Source organism: Eurosta solidaginis, chromosome 4, assembly GCF_040869045.1.
Source record: "Eurosta solidaginis isolate ZX-2024a chromosome 4, ASM4086904v1, whole genome shotgun sequence".
NCBI lineage: Eukaryota > Metazoa > Arthropoda > Insecta > Diptera > Tephritidae > Eurosta > Eurosta solidaginis.
Genome location: NC_090322.1, coordinates 29,574,134 through 29,598,738, shown reverse-complemented (window position 1 = coordinate 29,598,738; position 24,605 = coordinate 29,574,134). Strand labels below are relative to the sequence as shown.

The following is a 24,605-nucleotide window of genomic DNA, read 5'->3' as shown; positions in this document are numbered from 1 at the left end:
TTACACAGAAATTTACGTAATTGAATTCTGAAGAGATTCTTCAAATTAATTTGTTTATTAAACAATTTGTTGCAAAATAGCCTATTCTTTGCAAAACTTTATATTATAATATGTATTTATGTATCACTTTCGTGACATACAATTTTTGCTCAATACTTAAGAGAATGATATACACTTTAAGAGATACTAGGTATTGCTAATTGACATTCGTTTTGCAAAATTAATTTGTTTAAACAATTTTTTAAAGAACATTTTGCAAAAATATTTTTTTTCTAAATTTTTTTGCAATTAATTTTAAAAATCGGACGATGTGAGTCTTCAGAATTCAATTACAAAACTTTCTGTACAAAAATGATTAAAATCGGTTAATATTTGTGATATGTAGGTGGTTTTGAAAAGTTCGTCCCCAATGTGGGACGGCCCCGGCCCCCATTACTTTCAATGAATGGTGCTGAACTATATTATGTTCAAATTTCAAAAATTCGCAACATCTGTATTATAAGTTGTATAAGATATTTGTACACGACAGACTTTGTTCTGCCCGCAAAATTGTTTGCCCACATTTAAAAAGTGAGCCTCGCTTCCCCTCTTTACTCTCACATCCCATTCTCTTCTGCTTTATCTTCCATTTTTCTTCTTATTCTTTCAAGTTATTCTGGCAAGTTCGATTTTTTAAATCGCCTTACTTTTTATATATAAGCTATAGCTAATTTAGACGCTCTCCTGCTTGATAATGCCCTGCAAAAATCACGAGTACTCGATTATTTAACCGATAAGTCGATTTATTAACCGATATCGCGCCATCGATGTTTCTAGGATTTGGGCTCAGGAAAAAAAGTTCCACTACGCATACCCAAAAAAATAATTTTCGAGCCTGCGGAAAAAAAATGGCGAAAGGCTCAATTATTCGACCATAACACTCCCCGAAACCCAAAAAAATTTTTTTTTCAAAAACTGTTATCGCCAAAGATTTACAACAGTTTTTGGAAAAAAAGATATTTTTTGGGTTTTGGGGAGTGTTTTTGTGGAACTTTTTTTTCCTGAGCCCAAATCCTAATGTATGGAGTGCTCGTTATGGATCAAGCGAGTGCTCCAAAATTAACCACAATTCATAAAAAAAATATGGTCCAATTTACATTGCGATATCCTAGGACTGGACCATATACTGCAGCTCAGCATTACATCAGAGTAATCCATGGAGTACCCAGTATGAACAAGTAACATTGCGATGTCCTAGGACTGGACCATATACTCCAGCTCAGCATTACATCAGAGTAATCCATGGAGTACTCCAGTATGACACAAGTGGACCACATGATCCAACGATTTTTGCAGGGTATTCCTGTCTGCGATGTACCTACTCTCCCAGCCAACAGAGGCATTTGTTAAAAAAAAATTGGATTTTCTTGCCACTCCCTACTCCTCTCCTTGGTTGATGGCTGCCTCTTCTCCGCATCTTCCGGCTTTCTCTACATTTGTCTATTTTCTACTCATACTTCCCTTCCTCTCTCTGAACTTCACTTTATATTTCCTTATCTCCTTCCCTTCTCTTGCTTTCTCGCCTTCCTTTATTCCCCTCGTCTCCAATTTTATTCAAATTTCTACACCCACCCCTGTGAATCTAAAGCATTTTCAACCCCTTTAAAAACATGCACAAAAATTCATCAAAATCGGCTCAGTCGTTTTGGAGGAGAAGAAATATTAGCTATCTTCTCGGCAAGTCTCAAAAACATTTAGCTATATGCCAAATCACTACCGAGGGCCAACCGCGCTAAGAAAAAAATTCTTTTAATTGAAAAAACGTCTTTCAAAAATGTCTATGTTGTCACCATACTTGAACCCAGGACCTTCGGTGGGGTAGGCGAGGCATGCTACTCCCACAACACGGCGGCTGCCCTACCTATCTTGGTTCAAACGGACAGATGGACAGTGAAACATACAAAAGGCATTTACCTACTTCTTCAATCACTTACATTGTCTAATGATCTTTCTAATAATAATACAGTAAGCGCTAAAGGTTTGCTTACTTCTAATGGTCTCTAATCTCTAATGATGCTAATAATGAGGGTCCATTGATGGTTCTACAAAAGACCAAGCGTGCAAAGAAATTTAAAGTTAAAAATGCTAACCAAGCGAATGAGCCAGTGAATCCTCCTGCTTCTTCAAAGGCTCCATCTATAATTTCTCTTCAAGCTCAACCTGCTACCCCGTCTGCTAGCTCTGGTACTAGTACTAAACAAGCGTTACCAGCTAGTTATGCTGATGCTGCCAAGACAAAATCAAATAGTGTGCAGATTGATTGTAATGATGGGAATGGCGCTAACCTAAGCAGAGTCCCCGGGTCTAAACCGAAGGTAAAGAGTTCTCGGATAAATCTACATAAGCCATTAGCTTTTGGGGTGAGCAATAATGTAGAACTAGGTGTTGCCGCTAAGCTTAAATGGTTGCATGTCTCATCTTTCCAGCCGAGTGTAACTGAAGAAGATATTGTGAGCTACGTTTCGAAGTATGCTGGCATAAACAAGATTTATTTGAAATGCGATAAACTTGTAAGAAAAGGAACTGAGTTGTCTGACCTTAGGACAATTTTTTTCAAACTGGGCGTAACTGAATCATTTTATGATAAAGTAGTTGATGCGAGTATCTGGCCTATCAATGTAATTATACGACCATTCCTGTTTTTTCAAAGGAGTGGTTCAGCGCAACAGGTTCCGTAACACCACAAGCCTATGACAGACCTCTTAGTATTTATTATGAAAATTCATCGGGGCTTAGAACTAAATCTAAGAAGCTTTATGAATTCACTTCAGATTTGAACTATGATGCTCTAGTTTTTTGTGGAAACCTGGCTTAGAAGTGAATTTTATGACTCCGAATTTTTTGATCCTAAGCTCTACAATGTCTATCGCAAAGACCGAGACTCGATAAAAACTGGCGCTACTCGGGGTGGTGGTATTTTAATCGCCGTTCAAAGGAAATATGGTTCGTCACTTATATCGCTGCAGAATGAAGACTCACTGTTGGATCAACTATGTGTTTGCATATATGGCTCTTTGCCTCTCTTTGTATGTGCCTCATACATTCCGCCAGGAAGTGAAGATCATGTGTTCATGGCGCATGTAGATAATATTGTAGATTTTGTATCTAAGAGACATGAGAATTATGTTTGTATTTTAGGTGATTTCAACTTAGGGAATGTAGGCTGGGCAGCCGTGGATGATGGTTTAGTCTATCCGAATAACGTTAATAGTTTTTCTGAAACATATGTCGTTGATAACTTATTGAACGCGAATATTGCACAGGTAAACACCTTTATTAATAACTTGTCTAGGACGTTGGATCTAATTTTTATTAGTGATAACATGACTTTTTCACTCTCCGAATTTCTTGATCCTCTCTCTTGCCCTGGCTTACATCAACTTCCACTAGTTTTGGAATTAGAATTTTATGAGTTTAAAAAAATTCGATTAGATATGAACCCAGGAAACTATAATTTTAGAAACTGTGATTTTGATGCTATCAACTCCAAATTAAGCATAATTGATTGGGATAGTATATTCTCTGGTGTTGGTGTCAGTGAGTGCTTTGATATTTTCAATGGTAAAGTCAACCAAATTTATAGTAGTTTGATCCCTCGAATGCGGAAAAATTGGCATAAAATTCCTTGGTATACGAAGAAGTTAAAAAAACTTAAGAATTTACGAAACAAATTCTTTAAAAAGTACAAATTGTCTAACTCGCCTGCTTTTAAGGAAAAATATGTATATTATTCAAAACAATTTAAATCCCTAAGAAATCGACTTCATAAGAAATATGTTGAGAAATTTGAATGCGACATTAAGTCGAATCCGAAATCTTTCTGGCCCTACGTTAGAGCTAAAAAGTCATGCTCTAACATCCCATCTCATGTTTTTTTATAATGAAACCTCTGCATGCTCTCTTACTGATGCCGTCAATCTTTTTGCAGATTTCTTCAGCTCAAACTTTGTGTCTGATACTGTTTTGCCTGATGTGGTTGTGCATACTGATGTTAATACTCAAATAAATTTTGGTGAACTTTCATATCACTTGATGATGTTATTCGGGGAATTTCGGTGTTAAAGTCCTCAAAACAATCTGATGTGGATGGACTGTGTTCATTTTTGCTAAAAAATACTGTTGCAATTGCTTATCCGATTTTATTAATTTTCAATAAATCTCTAAAGCGGGGAGATTTTATCAATTCCTGGAAAGTAATTTCCATTACTCCTATTTTCAAGAGTGGCAATAAGAGCAATATTGCCAACTACCGCCCAATATTAAAACTTTCCACAATATCGAAACTTTTCGAAATTATAATTAAAGAAAAGATATCATTTGCGGTAAAAAGTATTATTTCACCCAACCAGCATGGTTTTATGTCCGGTAGGTCGACTGTGACTAATCTTGCTGTTTTTACTGAATATTGTCTCTCTGTCTTTAATAATAGAGCACAAGTAGATACCATCTACACTGATTTTTCTAAGGCTTTCGATAAAGTTAGCCATAAGTTACTACTTTTAAAACTTGCTGATCTGGGATTTCACTCCAATATTCTATTATGGGTGAAGTCTTACCTGGCGGATCGGAGTTGTACTGTTGTGGTCGATGGTCTCAGTTCTCGTTCTTTTACCGCGACCTCTGGTGTTCCGCAAGGAAGTGTCCTAGGACCTCTCCTATTCGTAATTCTTATTAATGACATACGTCATTGCTTCATTTACTCGAATTTTTTGTTGTACGCAGATGATTTGAAAATTTTTACATCAGTCACAAATCAGGCAGATTCTCTACGGCTGCAGTCAGATTTTGACAGAGTAATAGATTGGTGTAGTAGGAACTGCTTACATTTAAATATTAATAAGTGCTTTCACATCTCATTTTCAAAATCCCGTAATGGTATTAACACCTCGTATCACATCGGTGTTTCTGTTTTGAAAACTGTTGATGAAATATCAGATCTTGGAGTTGTCTTCGATGCTAAATTTCTCTTTCAGAGTCAACTTAACTGTGTTATTGCTAAGTCATATTCAATGCTTGCGTTCATTCGCCGCTTTAGCTCGGACTTCCATGATCCATATCCGTTAAAGCTACTATATACATCGCTTGTACGGTATAAACTGGAATATGTTTGGAGACCATACCACGCTTGTCATATACAGCGACTTGAAATGATCCAGAAAAAATGTTTGCGTTTTGGGCTCCGGTCATTACGTTTTCAGGATCCTTTACCATCTTACTACTCTAGATGTCTACTTATAAGACTGAAGCCCCTAGATAGTAGAAGATCTATTCTAGCGCTGATATTTATTTATGATTTGATAGGGGGCACGATTGACCCACCGTTTCTTTTGGAGCGTATTCGCTTCAATAAACCATCTAGAAGACTTCGAAATCATGATATTTTTTCATTGGATAGAGCCAGAACGACATATGTCGCTAATTCGCCTATTGCTAGGGCATTGAAGAAATTCAAACGTCTTACTAATGCCAGGGAAATTGATTTTTCAGTAAATAAATCAAAGTTTACACTTATACTAAATTATTTGATATGGTAAATAATATTTAAGCTAATAATTTGTAAATAGTCTGTAAGGATATTTTAATTTGTCCTAGATTTACTTTTAAATAAATAAATAAAATAAATAAATAAATTGGGGTACTCGCACCAAACTTACGAGAATTCTACTAAGCAAAAAGGCGTTGCTTGCTTACGTTTTTTGGTTTTTTAAGTCCACTAAACAAAGATTTTTTCTATATTTTCTATAATTTTTGGCAAACCAGCAAAAAAAAATTAAGCAATGAATTATCGATGCGCCTATTTACCTTTTGAAATGTGTATATAAATAAAAACAATACTTTAAAGTACTTGCACATGCATCAAGAAAAAATGATTTTAAAATATTTATGATATATTTTCATTTACATATTTAAATTAAATTTTCCGACTTTTATAGGTTTGGATATGGCTGTTGACTTAAACTCATTTGATGTCTCATTGAATTGGGTACTTGAATGCATTGAGCTAAATATTTACTCAATAATTTCAAAATGCGAATAAAATGCATATTTCGTTTGTGCTTTTGGCCATTTGTGGTTATTTATGAGGAAATTTATTAGCGAACGTCATGCTAATGGGAATTGCTCGTAATTTTATATTCAAACAAAACAAGTAATACTAATTCCACGTTCTATTTAGTAATTGGGTTTCTTTGAAATTTTCAAGTAACCTATTGTAACGAATTTTGGGAAATTCCTGATGGTTATACATCTTCTGCTAATGTTCGAACCGCTGAACTGTCGAATAAATAACTCCAATATTCAGTATTGCAAAATGGCCTTTATTCGACTACTTTGGGAGTAGTACTTCACAATTATACTTCACTAATACCGTGTTTAAATCTAAATGATTAGTAGTTATTCCTCAGCTTTCGCTGCTTTTATACTCTCTGTTGCCTCGTTCGTATATTTCTCCTAAGGTCTAGACTTTTCACGATGTTGCCTTCTGGAACAGTTGTATCTCATACTTGTTTATTTAGCTATATGCGTGTATATGTGTGAGTAACAAGTTCTGCTCTTAGCTGATGCTCTTAGCTGATGTGTATGTGAAATATCTCTTCGCGTCGAGTTGCTGGTTATGTGTGTGGAATATTCCTCGTTGCCTTGTACATAAATGTGACTGCTTGCTTTATTGTTGTTGTGCATTTATTTAGTAGCAGCATAGTGATGTTAATATTCGCCACACTTTTAATTTTTTCCTATTTCTTGTTATAATTCCCTTTAGTAAGAGAAATATAATTGAAATAAAGCTTTTCTACAAAGATGTAGCTTATTTTATTCGTCCACGACCCTTTTAAAAATCTTTTATGTAAAAGTGGGCATAGTCCTTTACCGATTTCGTTAATTTTTCTTCAAAGCATTCCTTTATAGTAAAGGCAAGCTCTCTGCTGAATTTTGTTATGATAGGTTTAACGGTTTTTGATTAATGATTAATAATTGTTTTTGTTTTTATCGGCCTATTGATTAATAATATAGTTAAATTGATTTTATTACAAGTGGGCGGTACCACGCAAATGTTCAAAAAAAATTTTCAAATTTTTATCAAGAGTCTCAATATCAGTCCACCCATGACATTCTAGGCGTATTGTTTACTAAATAATGAGGTTTTTTGTGTTTTCCAAAATATTATATATATAAAAAGTGGGCGAGGTTATCATCCGATTTTCCTTATCTTCAATACCAATCTCTTCTGGGTCCAATAAGCCCGTATACTGAATTTGGTGAAGATATCTCAATATTTGCTCAAGTTATTGTGTTAACGGATGGACAGTAGGACAGACGGTCTGACGGACATGGCTTAATCAAATTTTTTCTATACTGATGATTTTGTATATGGAAGTCTATATCTGTCTCGAATCCTTTATACCTGTACAACCAACCGTTATCCAATCAAAGTTAATATACTCTGTGTGCAAAGCACGCTGATTATAATAAACATGGAAAACATTGTACACGTTGTAAGCTATATGTTGATATCAATGTAAACTTAGTGCAAAATCTAGTTTCATATACGAGACTATCTTCACTTTCGTAATTTACTCCTAAACGGGAAATAAATAGTTTATTTCCTACGTAAAATTTTTCCTTCGATAATCGGTAATTATGAACTTATGTTAGACACTTTTTTTCCTAGACCTAAAACCATCTTAAGGAAAAATTTTTTGGAGTCACAATCATGATAAAGGGTTGGTGCAAAAGTGCGAAAATGGCAGAATATACAGTATACGTGTATACCGATGATTCCAAATTAATGAAAGGGGTCGAATCTGCGGTTGACTGTGCCGATCTAGAAATAGTTAGATTCAACAGGTTTCGGGGGAAAATTTTAGGAGTGGTGAAAGCAGCATAACTCTGGAGGAAGCGTGCTTTAGCTGCAATCGCGTCAATATATTTGTATTTGTAGTCAGGCGACCCTTTAGTCACGCAGCGCTGATATGCGAACGAAGAGAGAATTCGCTCAGGTTGGAGTGCACATCTATACTTGATTCCACATCATAACTACATGAATAGTAACCAAAAAGACGATGAGTCGCCTGAAAGAATGCAGCCTTCTATGCATACGTGGTATACGTCTTGAACGACTTGATGTTTGGCACTCCCCTGTATGTGAAGTTGGAATGGACAGGACATCCTTAAGCCTGTCTTAAAGGTAGCTTTTGTCCTCCCTGCCATTAAAAACCAATTAAATGAATTTGTGCCTGGCTTATTTTCATTAAAATACTTAATTGAACAAATTACTTTGAATTGAAATCATTGTAATTTCATATAAGTTACGAAAAAAATGTTCACAAGAGTAAACAGCCTGGATCACCTGTTAAATCGCTCTTCGATTACTTAGGCCAACTGTCAGAGCGACAAGTTAATTTTTAACTCAGAGTTAGCCTGACATGAGGGGTTGTTAAACTCATACTTATATATTTGAAAATTTTTTCAAAGTAACTCCATGCTAAAAGCAATAACTTGTCGTTCTTCAAGTGGGCCTTAAATCATTTTCTCAGTAGTGTTTTTCAATCATTTTTGTAGACGAATGGTATAATGCATTATTTACATATTTTAAAATGTTTGCTTAATTGGCTGCCCAAGTTTTTTCTATTAACTAGATTTTTCAAATGAATATTAATATGTGGTCTGAATTTTGTAGACACAATTAAAGTCAAAGTTTGTTTGGGCAATTCATGGTACTTCAATTTATAAACCACGAGCAAAAAACAAATCTTTAATCCATTATCTGGCTATTCGCGATAGCCATTCTCGCTGACAGCTAATATTTGACAGTTGGATATGGCAATGGAGGAATAAAAAGGTTTTTCACTTGTAAACATTTACAATGATTTGCAACCTCAGCACCTTTTACGCTATCGTGTCCAAAACGACCGTTGTTCGCCTGTTTGTATCACGATTAGCAATACGATTATCAAAACAGCCGAGTCTTACCTTATCTCGGTACTCTCTATCACGAACAGCGAAAACAATGTCTCAGAAACGAAATATGACGAAAATAAATTTGGTAACTTGAATAACGTAAAGCCGCACGATAAACAACACCGTTAGCTTCACAGTACCATTAGCAGACGATAACGGTAACGCAGACCATCTCAATTTTATGTCCGGCTTTATGATCATAGGACCATTACCATTGGACTAAATCCAAAAAAAAGTAATAAATCGTTGATTCGAGTCCATTGGCTATTCGGGCCATTTGATAGTTAAATTTCAAAAATTCGACCACTAAAGAAATATATGATAATTTTTAAAATACTATCATGTTAGTAAAAATAAATTACTTACCCTTAAAAAATAGCTCCAAACATAAAAATAGAGTTTTTGTAAAGCATTACGTATTTTATTTTTTTTTGGAAATGAAATTTCAGATTTATCATTCAATATTTTTTCTTAGTTCACCCATTGAAAGTGAATTTAAAAAGCTTTAAAATTGGTAATAAATATTTCTTTTAATTCTTTTTTTAAAAAAATTTAGTTGTTTTCAATATTTTTATACTCAGCTGAGCAGAGCTCACAGAGTATATTAACTTTGTTCGCATAACGGTAATACGTAACGACATAAACTAATCGAGATAGATCTGGGTGAAAAAAGAAATTTATTTAGCCATGTCCGTCCGTCCGTCCGTCTGTAAACACGATAACTTGAGTAAATTTTGAGGTATCTTTGATGAAATTTGGTATGTAGGTTCCTGGGCGCTCATCTCAGATCGCTATTTAAAATGAACGAAATCGCACTACAACTACGCCCACTTTTTCGATATCGAAAATTTCGAAAAAACCGAAAAGTGCGATAATTCATTACCAAAGACGGATAAAGCGATGAAACTTGGTAGGTGCATTGACCTTATGACGCAAAATAGAAAATTAGAAAAATTTTGGACAATGGGCGTGGCACCGCCCACTTTCAAAAGAAGGTAATTTAAAAGTTTTGCAAGCTGTAATTTGGCATTCGTTGAAGATATCATCATGAAATTTGGTAGGCACGTTACTCCTATGACTATATGTGTGCTAAATAAGAATTAGCAAAATCGGATGACGCCCACTTTAAAAAAAAAATTTTTTTCAAGTCAAATTTTTATTTTACAGTATAAAAGTAAATTATGTCAACATTCGACTCCAGTAATGATATGGTGCAACAACATACAAAGATAAAAGAAAATTTCAAAATGGGCGTAACTCCGCCCTTTTTGATTTAATTCGTCTAGAATACTTTTAATTGCATAAGTCGAACAAAAATTTACCAATCCTTGTGAAATTTGGTAGGGACATAGAGTCTATGACGATAACTGTTTTCTGTGAAAATGAGCGAAATCGGTAGAAGCCACGACCAGTTTTTATACACAGTCGACCGTCTGTCCTTCCGCTCGGCCGTTAACACGATAACTTGCGCAAAAAACGATATATCTTAACTACACTTAGTTCACGTACTTATCTGAAGTCACCTTATCTTGGTATAAAATATGGCCGAAATCCGACTATGACCACGCCCACTTTCCGATATCGAAAATTACGAAAAATTAAAAAAATGCCATAATTCTGTACCAGATATGAAAAAAGAGATGAAACATGGTAATTGTATTGGTCTATTGACGCAAAATATAACTTTAGAAAAAAACTTTGTAAAATGGGTCTGACACCTACCATATTAAGTAGAAGAATATTAGTAGGTGCAGGGCGAAATCAAAAGCCCTTGGAATCTTGGCAGGAATACTGTTCGTGGTATGGCATATATAAATAAATTAGCGGTACCCGACAGAAGATGTTCTGGGTCACCCTGGTCCACCTTTTGGTCGATATCTCGAAAACGCCTTCACATATACAACTAAGGGCTACTCCCTTTTAAAACCCTCATTAATACTTTTAATTTGATACCCATATCGTACAAACACATTCTAGAGTCACCTCTGGTCCACCCTTATTGCGATATCTCGAAAAGGCGTCCACCTATAGAACTAAGGTCCACTACGTTTTAAATAATCATTAACACCTTTCAATTGATACACATGGTGATTTTCCCTTATTTTGTCTCTAAAGCACTCAGCTGAGTATGTAATGTTCGGTTACACCCGAACTTAGCCTTCCTTACTTGTTCATATTATTATTTTTTTATTTTCTTTCTGTGTTTTTTATCTCTTTGAATGCCAATTTATGTTTCTAATTACTAAAATAACTCAGCGCCTTTAAAATTTACTTTGAACATATTTTTATATCGATCGCCTCATCGAAAGCGTGAATATATCTATAAATTTTCGTATCACACTTCCATAAATTCACTCGTTTCACAAAATTATTTGGCAGGTGCTGTCAGCGAAATTTTTCCATTTAAAATTTTTGATTAACTCATTAGGCTTTTTTATTATTAAATCGCCAACTGCCAACCACAAAATATTTATTATTATACAAAAAAAATTTATTTTTTAGGGCTTTTGTTCTTTTTTTGTTATTTCAAATATAAAACCACAACAGCACACTAGCGCCACAATTTTGACACTTCATAAAACATAAAATTTAATAAAACAAGCCGCAAGCAATTATTCACATACGTAAATTTTAAAAATACACAAACAAAAAGATACCGAAAAGCACGACACGCTTCATAAAACATATAATTTTTTTCACTTAACATATAAATTTAGCGAAGCAAATTTAGCGTTTAAAAAATTATCTTCGTTTTCAAAAACATTTTCGAACATTTGAGTTGGCGTAGCGTTTAAAGACTGAACCAATATACGTGTCGCGGACTAACGACTGCGAGCGTGATCTTAGTGAGGTGAATATGCTTTGACGATTGACAGCAGCTGAGAGATGAACAGAAAAATTTAGCTCGCATGTAAATTATTTGCGAGATTGATTTGATCGGCGTAGCGATGTAGTGCAAGGTGATTGAATTGGTTGTGAAGATACTTTATACTTAGCTGGATATCTATGCTAATACAGAAATATGTTAATGCAAATGCGGTTGCTTACATACACTTATATAAGTATGAATACTTAAATGTATTGAAACATATGATGATTGTCATCAATTTAAATAGTTAAATACACCGAAAGAAACACGCATATATGTATGTACATATATGCATCGAAAGCTAATAACATGTCTATAATCTTGGTATCATTTGCTTCCAGCTGTGAGTATAAATAGTTTGTTGGCAATGAGAAAGCAACTCAATTCGTTTCTTAATTTTGGTTGTAGCTCGAAAAAACTAGCATCATCTTTTATCACAAGAAACATCCTTTCTATAAAAGTCCAGCTACCTTGGTAGTCTCTGAAATTTTGATCTAATTTGATTTTAACTGCCTCATTTCCGTTTCGTTTTTAAAACCGTGGATATTAAACCCAAAGTTTTTCTTCTTTTCACCCTGTACTTAACAGCAACACTGCAAAAATTGTTGGATTACGTGTTCCATTTTCTTCGTGTTGGAGTACTCTAACAATACTCCTTTGCAATGCGCATAGCGGAATGATACAGGTGGCAGCATGGTGACATACCTACAAACATAAATAAAAAATCCATGTACATTGTTTTTGTAAATTCGATGGACAAATGTCAAAATCGTACTGCGCTGGAAGTTGATGTATCAAATCAAATAAAAAAAGTTTATTATCAGCTGTTCCATGCTGCCACCTTGTATCGTTGCGCCATGGCAATGCGTTTGCGGACCACCATCAGGCGATCATTGCTCGTTTTTCAACGACCGTGATCACGACACGATGACGATGGAACAGAGTTGCCAAAAGTAAAATATTGCACACAAATAACTGATAACAAAATTTTACTATGGCAACTCTGATAAAATGCAACCGCGCATTGGTTTTATGTATACATACTATAGTATAGAGAAATATTAGTTTCTTTATTCACGCAAATGCTAAATAACATAAGAATATTCGTAGTATAAAATATAAAAGTTGTATTGCCCCTCTTCCTTTACTTTCATTTTAAGTTAAATTCACTCCGATAATTCTTTCCGACACAATTCCTCTTTAGTACTTTGGCATATGATCCTCTGTGGGTGCTCCATTGAGTACTACAGTGAAAGTACTTTGGAAAGTACTCTCACGTATGTACTCTATGGAATACTCACAAACAAAGCGAGAGTGGGATCACGTACTCCTTTCCCAGGACATCGCAATGTTAATTGGAGCACATTTTTTGTATGAATACAGATTAGTTTTGGAGCACTCCTATACTCCGAAGTATTCCTTACACTATTTATGGAGTACTCGCTTTTTTTGAAGGCAATACAACGATAATTTTCATCGTAAGCAGTATCAGTGGTGTGATTTTTAGCAGAAGAGGCTCGAGCATAATTAACGCGGAGATGCAGTTCCTTGACCATTGTATAGGTCAGGGATGCACCTTAACGTTAAGCTAATCGTTTATCAAAAAATTTCCACCGTTTCCGTTGAAACACTTCGAAATATTATCGATAAAGGAATTATCAAGATAAATTGTAACTCGTTTTTAACCGAAACGAAAAGCTTTCGTTAACGTTAAAAACGTTAACAAAAACATGATACTTTATGTTTGAATTGTGCTGGCAATGCTATAGCCATGGTGAAGCCGTAAGGCGGTAACAGCGAGCGGACATACACACAAACTCCATGCAATTTGTTTGTGTAATTCGTTGGTGGTAATGTCAAAAATACTCTGAGAAATGTTCGTACTGTCAAAATTCATGAGAAAAGGTGCAATCAGCTTGGCTAATGCTTTCACCTTTAATGACTCCGCCATCACAATGGATAATATAGCATTGCCAGCATAGTTTGAAATTAATAATCAACATAAACGATTTGATTTCGTTTTGATATGGCAGAAAACGAAACAAAATCATTTCGTTAATTTGACGTTCTTAACGTTAATAAACGAAACGAAATGACTTTGTTTCGTTTATTAACGTTAATTATCGTAACGAAATGATATCGGTTCGTTGGTTAAGCATGCCTGGTATAGATTTACAAGTAAGATATGTTTGTTTCCTTCTTTTTCTAACACACTGTCGGGTGACACTGACCGAAGTGTGAAAACAGTGTGGATCGTGATGGAACGAGCCTTGTTCCCATCAGTTGTAGAAAATTTGTTTTCTGAACGGCGAGCTACCAAATTAAGTAAGCGTCCTAATTTATTTTTCACACTTCTATACAATATTAACCAATACCAAGGCGAATCCATACCAGGTGGTGGCAAAGCGAATTCAACCCATTCGCCGTGCAGAAGAATGTCAAGTCAAAAGAAAATTTTCATTGATTTCGATTAACTGACATGTTGCAGTACAGGGCGTTGTCAAGGCGAATCCATACCAGGTGGTGGCAAAGCTAATTTAACCAATTCGCCGTGCAGAAGAATGTCAAGTCAAAAGAAAATTTTCATTGATTTCGATTAACTGACATGTTGCAGTACAAAGCGTTGTATGGAAAATAATCAAGAAGCAATCAGCTGTTGCGATAACAACACCTGGTACTGAATTCGCCTTGACCAATACTTTAAATTGCCAAAGAACCGTCAGATAGCCACATAAACACGTTGATGCAGCGAAAAAATTTGTATGCTCAGTAATTTGACTTATGCGGGAGTTACTCACGAACGTACGTACCAAAAACGTGTCAGCTGACACGACCTATCTTATGAGTGTGCAATGTAAACGAAAACTCACCGACGTGCAACGCCCGTACGTACGTAGCCCGGAACGTAGAAATCAAAACAATTTTGATTTTTTCCGTAAGAACGTGTCAGCTGATCGCTCTCTCACTAGACAGAGTTGCCTAGTAAACTTTTGTACGCTAATTTTTGGCCGTTTGCAGTTTTATGCAAAAACGGCTAATTAAAGTTTGAAAAATTGTGAAAATAATTCGAAATAATTATGTAAAAATGCTGATTATAAATATTTTATCTATTTATACTTATTTAATATGTATTCCGGCCTTTTACAATATCAAAAATTAAATTGGAAAAAGTTGATGTTTCCATAAGCATACATGCAAAATGGGCAATGGCAATAGTGCTTATCTGTAAACAATACACCAGGGATGCACCTTAACGTTAAGCTAATCGTTTATCAAAAAATTTCCACCGTTTCCGTTGAAACACTTCGAAATATTATCGATAAAGAAATTATCAAGATAAATTGTATCTCGTTTTTAACCGAAACGAAAAGCTTTCGTTAACGTTAAAAACGTTAACGAAAACGTGATACTTTATGTTTGAATTGTGCTGGCAATGCTATAGCCATGGTGAAGCCGTAAGGTGGCAACAACGAGCGCACATACACACACAAACTCTATGTAATTTGTTTGTGTAATTCGTTGGTGGTAATGTCAAAAATACTCTGAGAAATGTTCGTACTGTCAAAATTCATGAGAAAAGTTGCAATCAGCTTGGATAATGCTTTCACCTTTAATGACTCCGCCATCAATCAGCTTTGCCAGCATAGTTTGAAATTAATAATCAACATAAACGATTTAATTTCGTTTTGATATGGCAGAAAAGGAAACGAAATCATTTCGTTAATTTGACGATCTTAACGTTAATAAACGAAACGAAATGACTTCGTTTCGTTTATTAACGTTGATTATCGTAACGAAATGATATCGTTTCGTTGCTTAAGCATGCCTGCAATACACACACAAATATGTTATGTACATGTACACAGACGCACACATTGATTCCTACGGGCTTGAGAGTTCGGTCAAACGTGCTTCGTACGACAAACGTCCTTACGTACGGCACACGTCGGTGGGTAACTGCCGCATTAAAATCACAAGCGTTGAGTGAATCAAATATGCTCAACGGTGCGTTCAGGAAACTGTCACTCAACAGTTGATCCACACTTGTGTTCGCTGAAAGCGCTCATACATAGGCTGTCAAAATAATCAAAACAAATTTAGAAGTAAAAGTAAATTATACTCATTCGTATAAGAAATTATAATTTGTGTTCATAACCACGAAAAGCAGCTATCAATCATTTAAAAAAAAATAATATACTCCAAAATGTCTAATAAATATGCTGTACTTGCACGTACAACAAAAATGCAATTAACTGCGGACGAAGTGGTCTCAGAGCAAGGAGAAGACGATTCGCTAAAGGTGCAAAATTACACAGTGCCAGCTGGTACGCTGATTAAAGTCGCAGCGGAACAACCATCGTTGGAGACACCTGCAGACACTGCGCAAGTGTATGTATATGATGCCGTGCTGCGTGAACCCAATATAACACGACGCTATCAATGTGCTGTGGATTGTTTATTGCCGGTCTCTGACAATTTATGGCCATATATTGTGAGCATTGCAGAACCACAACGACGTCTACTACTTTTATTGAATAAGGAACGTTGTGATTGGTTTAGTGATGCTGTTCCAGGTGAATACGTCACTGTGCCAGGGCGTTGCATGGAGGAATTAGATGGTGATATGCGATATGATTGTGTTATATGTTATATTGGACCAGTGCCGGAAATACATCCAGTTGGCTATTTTTTTGGATTGCAATTGTTGGTGAGTGTTTTGAATAAATCGTTTTTTTGTTATCATATTTTTATGAGTCATACACATATTCTAATATATTTCACAGAATGTCACACCTTCACCGCAAGCAGCTGAAGTACCTTTCACACGTAAATATTTTGAATGTGATCCAAAAAATGCAATATTTACTACAGCCGATCGTATTGTCGAGACGCCGCCGTATGATGCTGTACCACCAACAGCTGAATCTGTGGATGAAGAGCAATCTGAGAATGATTGGTCTATAAGTGGTTTCTTTAGTAATGCAGTCAATAGCATTCGCGGATCATTACCACTATAGCTAACTTTGAGAAAATAAACTTTAAGTATTAAACACGCTTCTATTGTACTAAAGCTCACTATTACCTACCAAATGAAATATGTACATTCCACAAGAAATGTTTTGGAAATCACACCCGCTTGATTATAAAATCATACTAGCATTAAATTTCTGCTAGAGTCGTAACTCCTTTCGAAAATTAATTGTCGGATTTAATATTAGACTCCATTTTTAACGGCTTTCTTTAAAAATTTGAATTGGAAACGATCAGCTTTCGAAACGAACATACTGATATCCGTTTTTTGTATTTATTTTAATACGAAAATTTTATTATATGTAAATATAAGTAGATCGGTTGAAGTTGTCAATTTATAAACTGGACTTCCAATCCATCCAGCTACATATTTAAACTCGAAGCTTATTAGCTGATATCATGCTAGTTTCACTTCATTATATTTATGATCCATATATACATAATTTAAGTGCCATGCACATATATTTTATGTCAAAATAAAGTACTTGATGGGTATGAATATTATCCATATATCCCCAAATATGTATTTCATTTATACTTGTTCCAAATCGTTGGGCTAGTACCTTAAAGCCAAATTAAACTTCCTTAACCCTAACGCCATAGTCGTAACCATACCCATATCCATAACCATATCAATGTGATCGATTAATGGTGCCTTTACCTAAAAATCGTCAAAATTTCATAAAAATTATGAAAACGGAAAAAATTACAAACATATTCCACAAAAAATAAGTATCTTAGTCATAACGCATCCAAAACAATGAAGAAAATCTAAAAAGGGGTATTAAATTCACCAACCCAAATATTTTTAGGTTATGGATATGGCGAGAAACCAAAAACCAATTGAATGGCTATGGCGTTAGCGTTATGGTATGGCACCATTAATCGATTACATTCCTTTCCATAAGGTAGGTTCGATCAGCTGATTTATCTGGTTATGGCTTTATGGTTATAAGTCACCATTAATTCGCCCTTTAGTGGTGCGTACGTTAAAGATCTACATCCTGCAAAGGACCATCAAAATCGATAACAATCCCCAAAACAGGCGAAAACTAAATTTCAATTTGGCTATAAAGCTGGAGACATTGGTGCTTTATTGGTAACCGTATCGGTAATCTTTTAACAGCTGATTCGACCAACCTTATGAGAATCAATGCAATCGATTATTGGTGCCGCTAAGGTCGTAATCGTATCGTAGCCAACCAATTGCAATTGGTTTACCGTCGTAACGATAAACAGCTGATTACGTTAGGGATACGACTACAGCGATACGACATACGGCACCAATGACTCCCGCTATAGGTGTTAACTAAAAAAGCTATAAATAACCGATAAATGGAAATATATACGTGGAAGCATTGCGATCCGGTTCCAATGTCGAAGACAATTCGTGAGTGATCGTACCTATTGAATGGGAAGAAGTGAACTTCGATGGCTTGACCACCTATATGATGCCTCTTACTATCAATAGTGCCTATTACATTATCCGACGGATGCTTTGCGAAGGGAGTGCGGATCGATCCGCGACAAAATAGTTGCAGATTTAGAATTCAAATAAATTTTAAAGAAATGTAATCAATTCCTTTTTTATAATTTTCAAACTCAAATTCGCATTAGTTTTGTCGCGAATCAATCTGCAATCCCTCAGCAAAGCATTCGTCGTATACCGTAATAGGCACGAACGTTATGTTTTTGCAGGGAGCTTGGAGGTTTTATATTTTTTTTTACCACGTTTGATATCGTTTTTGGTCGAAGATTCCCAAGAGCCCATTCTCGAAGTCATTAAATCGGAAATGTCTCTGGTATATTGACAGCTTTAAATTGCTAAAAGCTTTCCCATATACCAAAAGATTAGCTTTAAATTGCTAGACTCACATATACCGAAAGAACTTTGTGTTTTACCTGATCAAGCATTGTTTTTCTTTCCAAATAAATAAAAATAAATTTAACCGAAGAGATTTTAAGCCGAGCTTCTCTTCCAATTTGCGTCGTGCTCCTCTTTATTTTTTCCTACAAATTGGCGGGACGGGGCCTACTTGTTTTATGCCGACTCCGAACGGCATATGAAAGTCAGATGAGTTTTCACTGAAAGCTTTTCATGGCAGAAATACACTCGGAGTGCTTACCAAATACTGCCGAGTGGCGACGTCGCTTAGAAACATTTCCTTGTAATTGAAAAAACTTGGTACTAAACTTTTGATGTTGCTTTGCCCGGGGCGTGAACACAGGATCTTGGTGTGGAAGGCGAAGCACGCTACCATCACACCACGGCGGCCGTCAAATCAACCCTGTTTAATACGGAACGTTCCATTTACAAGAATGAATGTACGGACTAAGTAGGGCGAATTACCAAATAGAAGAGACTCAAAGATCGCAATGGTACTGGACATCACACTTTCATCCCAGCTCCCATCCAGTAAGTGCGTGCAATGGTTGTAATATTGATCTTCGTGACGACTCGCACATCTCTCACTTTCTTCTAAATTTCGGTTCTTGGCAGCTGATTTTAATATAATCCATTCGCGAGCAGTTGCGCTCCTAATGATTTTACCTTAGACACAGTGGAAGTCTAATCAATTCGTAGGTATAATTTCCAGCGCTCACACCTTACAATTGCAAGCAGCCGCCAAGACAAAAAAAAATTCCACTATTAGGCTTATTAAACCCAGCTTCAAGAGAGTTCGTGTTGAGATATCCAGGGGAAGATGCGTTGTAACGTTTTTTGCGCTCAACTTGAAGCAAGTACCTGTCGATATGATGATAGCGGAAACCACTTCAGTTTGTTGATGTGATTATGCAAATTTTAGTTCCCAGTTCGATAGTTAATATCAAGGTCATATGGGAAATTCTTATTAGAGAGCGTCAAACATTTAAACACTGCGAAGCCTAGATAAAACGAAATAAGTGAACTTGTTCGAACCTTCAATCCATGCCGCAGTTTTGCCTAAAATAGTTTTTCAAACCTAAACTGAAAAGGATCGAAGTGTTATTTTGTGTAAATTGCAGCAAACTGGACATTACAATAGTGTAAAGAATTTTTTAGTTTCTGAATCTGCAAAACACTCAACTTGGCCATGTCCTTGTTGTCCTCTGAAATTTATTCAACAATACCTCTTCTGACACCAATTGTTACGAATTTTGGGGATTTCTGATAATTATACACCTTCTGCTAATGTTCGAATCGCTGAACTGTGGAATAAATAACTCTAATATTCAGTATTGCAAAGTGGTCTTTATTTAGACTACTTTGGGATTAGTACTGTCAACCTGATTATTCACTCCTCAGCTTGCGCTACTTTTATACTCTCTGTTACTTCGTTCGCATATTTCTCCTAAAGAGCCAATTAATGGTGACTTATAACCATAAAACCATAACCAGATAAAACAGCTGATCGAACCTACCTTATGGAAATCAAGATAATCGATTAATGGTGCCATACCATAATGCTAACGCCATAACCATACCGTATCCAACCAATTGGTTTTTGGATTCTCGCCATATCAATAACCTAAAAATATTTGAGTTGGTGAATTTATTAACTTTTTGTAGATTTTATTCTTTTTTTGGATACGTTATGACTAAGAGCCTTATTCTTTGTGGAATATGTTTGTAATTTTTTGCGTTTTATTCATTTTTATGAAATTTTCACGATTTTTAGGTTAAGGCGCCATTAATCGATAATATTGGACGTGGTTATGGGTATGGTTACGACTATGGCGTTAGGGTTAAGGAAGTTTAATTCGCTCTTAAGGTCTAGACTTTTAACGAAGAAGGAACAGTTGTGTCGCACACTTGGTAATTTAGCTATATGCGTGTGTATTTGTGAGTAGCAACTTCGGCTGATAACTACATGTGTGTGTGTGTGACATATCCCTTCACTTCGAGCTTCTGGTTATGTTCGTTAATATGTGTGGCTGCTTGCCGTATTTGTTGTTGTTATTTACTAACAGCATTGTGATGTCAACATTCGCCACAATAGCTCATAGTCTAGAAATATGAAAGAGGGATTTGTGTACTACGGCAGTAATGAAAGCTTCAAAACATCCTAAGGCCGACGGCAGAGTACCTGCTATAAGCAGTGCTAGGCGTGAAGCTATATGCGTTTTTTGTATATTTTCAAGTTTAAAACTTTGCTGGCACTCTGACTTTTTCCATAAGAAATAATATTCATATCTCTCTAGTTATATATTACAGCAACGCTTCTCGCTTTTCCTATGTCGTCACCCTAAGGATTTTAGAGTTGAGCTTAGACTGCGTGACTAACTTAATGATCCCAGGTTGATAATCTGGCCTGCTAAGAACTGTACAAAGTTCATTGACGTAGCCTACTAAGGGCCCGTATAACGTTTTACGACCAGTAACTTAAAGTATTTTCACTCAAACAATAACTATGCAAGTGTCAAACAATTTCTATAAATTATAATAAGTTATAGATGTAATGAGTACTTTTTATAGCAAGTTCACATGTCCCCTACCCTTCTAGACACGAGCCATATTATTATATATATATATATATATATATATATATATTTCTATTTTAATTTAAAAAAATTTATTTTTCGATGCTTATACATACATACATACATACGAAGGTCCGCTGTAGAAGACATAAAATATAAATAAGAATATAATTTCGTTCACTACCTAAGCACTTCAAAATTTATCTTCAATACGCTCCTTAATAACATTTTTTTACGCTTTTTCCAGCACACCTGAGTCTCCTCTCTGAGTCTCCACCTCTTCATTTCTTTTTCTCTTTATTCTTCGATTTCTCTTTGGTCGCTGCTTTCTTTTGAGCTTCTTTGATCGCAGCTAATTGGGCTTCAGATTCCTGTATCTCAATTGGTATATCCTTCGGGGTCAATGATAGATCGGACTTAAATGACTTGAGCTTAATATGATCTTTTTCCAATGTTTTCCCGACGCGGAAATGTTTATGGAAATTGCCAACCGTATCTCGTATGCCCACTTCCTTATTATCCATATAGACATCAGCCCACAATTCCTCTGGCTTGATTTCTTTATCTTTTTTAACCTTTTCGCCTGCTTCCCTCAATTCTTTTTTGATGTCAGCATCCATTTTCTGGAAGGAACAAGTTTTTAGATTAAGCGACTTGCAAGCTAAAAAATTTCACTTACTTTACATTCCTCCTCTGTTAGTAGTTCCTTCCCAATAGCTCTTTCCCGGAAGTTCGAAATCGCATCACGCGTGCTACGCATTTGTGTGATTTCGTCTCGTGATCGGTAGCTTGTACCCGGATCCGACATCGAATGTCCATAATATCTATAAGTATGAGCTTCAATAATCATGGGACCTTCTTTTTGCACAAAGTCTATTGCAAATTGCGCAGCATTACGCATAGCACAGACATCCATGCCATCGACATAGAGACCCGGTAAGGGAACACCACGAGCGTAGTATTCAATAGAACAGGACGAACGATGCATCTGTGTGCCCATACCTTCGTAGTAGGAGGAACAAAATTTATGTGGGCTTAACAGTTATTAGCATCAAGTCATTAAGCTTTGGACAATTTCTTACCATACTCATTATTCTCGCAAATAAATATAACCGGCAATCTCCATAGACATGCAATATTGTAGGCTTCGAATATCTGTCCTTGATTGGCAGCACCATCGCCGTATAGAGCGATGCAAACATTTCCCTTAGCCTCATTTTTGAGTGCAAGACCGACGCCGGCTCCGAGAGGAACCTTAAAAGATAGTATAGGTTAGGTTAGGTTGAACTGGAAGGTCCATGAGGACCTCACATAGACTGAATAAGTCCGTAGTGTTACCAGAAGTTTGTTTTAACGACCAAACTGAAAAACCCTATCAAAAACCAGGACCTATGTTATAAAATGATTCCGTCCTCCTGGCAAATACTAGAAGCTTCCTAGGACTTAAGCCACTTGCTGCTTCTAGATCTGACAGCTGTACCACTCCTAATAGCTGGAGTATTAGCCTGGCAAGCGCAGGGTACGGGCACAGAACGTGCTCGTTCGTTTCCTCCTCCAGCCCGCACTTCCTACATATGCTATCAGTGACTAAGCCTAATTTAAAGACATGTGACGCCAGAAGGCAGTGTCCAGTCAGAATCCCCGTCTTGAGTCTACAGTCCTCTCTTTTTAATGATAGAAGCAACTTTGTAAGTCTAAGGTTGTAAGACCTACACATAATTTTTGACACTTTACAGCCCCGCGCTTGAACCCACGCCTTTCCTGCTTGGTCAATCATGTGCACCTCTCGCCTTCGAGTATATATTTAGCATATATTTACTTAAATGTTAATTGATAATACCGAAATTTTTGAAGAATTCAATGGCAGTGATGGTTAATAATATGCCCGAAACCGACTCTATACAATAAGATAATTCCAGTTCGCCAAAGGCACCATAATCGAAATAAAAACTCTTTAAAGTACCTCATGAACATGGCTATTATTGTTGTTGTTGGTTTTATGAACGATAAAGATACTCCCCGAAGGTTTGGGGGAGTGTTGTCGATGTGGATGGTTCTTTGCCGGATATAGAATTTGAATGCCGATTTTTATTTTATTTTATTGTCTATTTTTATATTCTTTCCTAGTAGACAAAATTATTTTAGAAAACTTACCTGTGCGCCCACAATTCCATTGCCGCCATAGAATCCCTTACAGTACATATGCATAGAACCACCCTTGCCACGCTGACAACCCGATTCACGTCCAGCTAGCTCCGCAAGTATTTCGATGGGTGGGATGCCCATTAAATAGGACCAACCATGACAACGATATGCCGTTATAAGATGATCGTGTGGTTTCATCGCAGAGTGTATGCCTTTAATTGGAGGGAGGGAAAAGACACAGTTCAGTAAACGACGCTTATTCAGCTTAAATATTTACCTACCCACACATACAGCTTCTTGTCCCGTATAGAGATGGCAAAAACCACGCACGATCTTTTCTTTATACATAGCATTTGCGACTTCTTCCAGACGTCGGACGGTTAGCATTTGTGTATACATTTTCACTGCTAAGTCTTTACTAATCGTCGCGGTATCTTTGGGGAATGTCTCCAGACGTACGCATTTGTAAACCTTAAATCCAATTAATTTATCCGATTAGTTACTGATTACAATACTACACCTCACCACATACATCACCCAACTCAAACGTTGCTTTGTTGGCAAAATTGTGACTGGTCTGTCCGTTTTTATAATCATGCTCCTTGTAGAACCAGCGAAATAGTCGAAAATTGAATGGCCAATGCCTGATCGAATGGTAAATGTGGTCCCGCATAGGAGTCGCCAGCATATTTCACAAAGAAATCGGTAGGTCGATTTTAATGTAAGATTTTAAAAAATATTTTTTATATAATTTTTCCTATTTTTTTACGATTAGAATATGTTTATGAACTTTTACATAAAATAAAAAAAAGTTTGAATATAATTTCGAAAACTTTTTTTGAAAGTAGCTAAAAGTTACAAAATGAATTTTTTTTCGGAAATTCGATGTTAACGGAGAAAGTGAAATATCTAAATACGAGGTTAGGTTTTCGAAAACATATTGTGACGAATATGACTGACACTAAGTGATACTCACATCCCTAGTCTGATGCTAAGTAAATGAAGTCACAACAACAATAAAGCAGACAGTCAGTTATATCTACATAAACGAATCAATCATTATGTCTACACATATGTAGGTACACGCAGCTGAGAGCAACGC

General features: G+C 36.0%; 3 protein-coding genes across 15 annotated transcripts in view; 1 reads left to right on the top strand and 2 right to left on the bottom strand.

Annotated features, from left to right (window-relative positions):
• Positions 1 to 11,859, bottom strand: part of Proc-R (Proctolin receptor) — a 107,354-nt gene extending 95,495 nt beyond the window's left edge. For 2 of the 13 annotated variants that reach the window (XM_067781117.1, XM_067781119.1), the window contains exon 1: positions 11,703 to 11,851. The gene's annotated coding sequence lies outside the window, so the exon portion shown is untranslated. Of the gene's footprint in view, positions 1 to 9,363; positions 9,501 to 11,164 lie in introns of all 13 variants that reach the window. The other 11 variants (XM_067781108.1, XM_067781120.1, XM_067781106.1 and 8 more) reach the window with 11 other exon arrangements.
• Positions 11,860 to 15,937: 4,078 nt separating this feature from the next.
• On the top strand, positions 15,938 to 17,417 carry LOC137247773 (uncharacterized). The gene is made up of 2 exons (XM_067778725.1): positions 15,938 to 16,574; positions 16,651 to 17,417. Exons 1-2 carry the CDS (start codon positions 16,071 to 16,073, stop codon positions 16,882 to 16,884), a joined length of 738 nt encoding a protein of 245 aa, XP_067634826.1. The 5' UTR covers positions 15,938 to 16,070; the 3' UTR covers positions 16,885 to 17,417.
• A 4,135-nt stretch (positions 17,418 to 21,552) lies between these two features.
• LOC137247772 (pyruvate dehydrogenase E1 component subunit alpha, mitochondrial-like) lies at positions 21,553 to 23,917 on the bottom strand. Its single transcript, XM_067778723.1, has 5 exons — positions 23,785 to 23,917; positions 23,513 to 23,715; positions 22,441 to 22,612; positions 22,038 to 22,360; positions 21,553 to 21,981 (listed from the first exon to the last, which is right to left on the bottom strand). Exons 1-5 carry the CDS (start codon positions 23,900 to 23,902, stop codon positions 21,640 to 21,642), a joined length of 1,158 nt encoding a protein of 385 aa, XP_067634824.1. The 5' UTR covers positions 23,903 to 23,917; the 3' UTR covers positions 21,553 to 21,639.
• Positions 23,918 to 24,605: the final 688 nt, after the last annotated feature.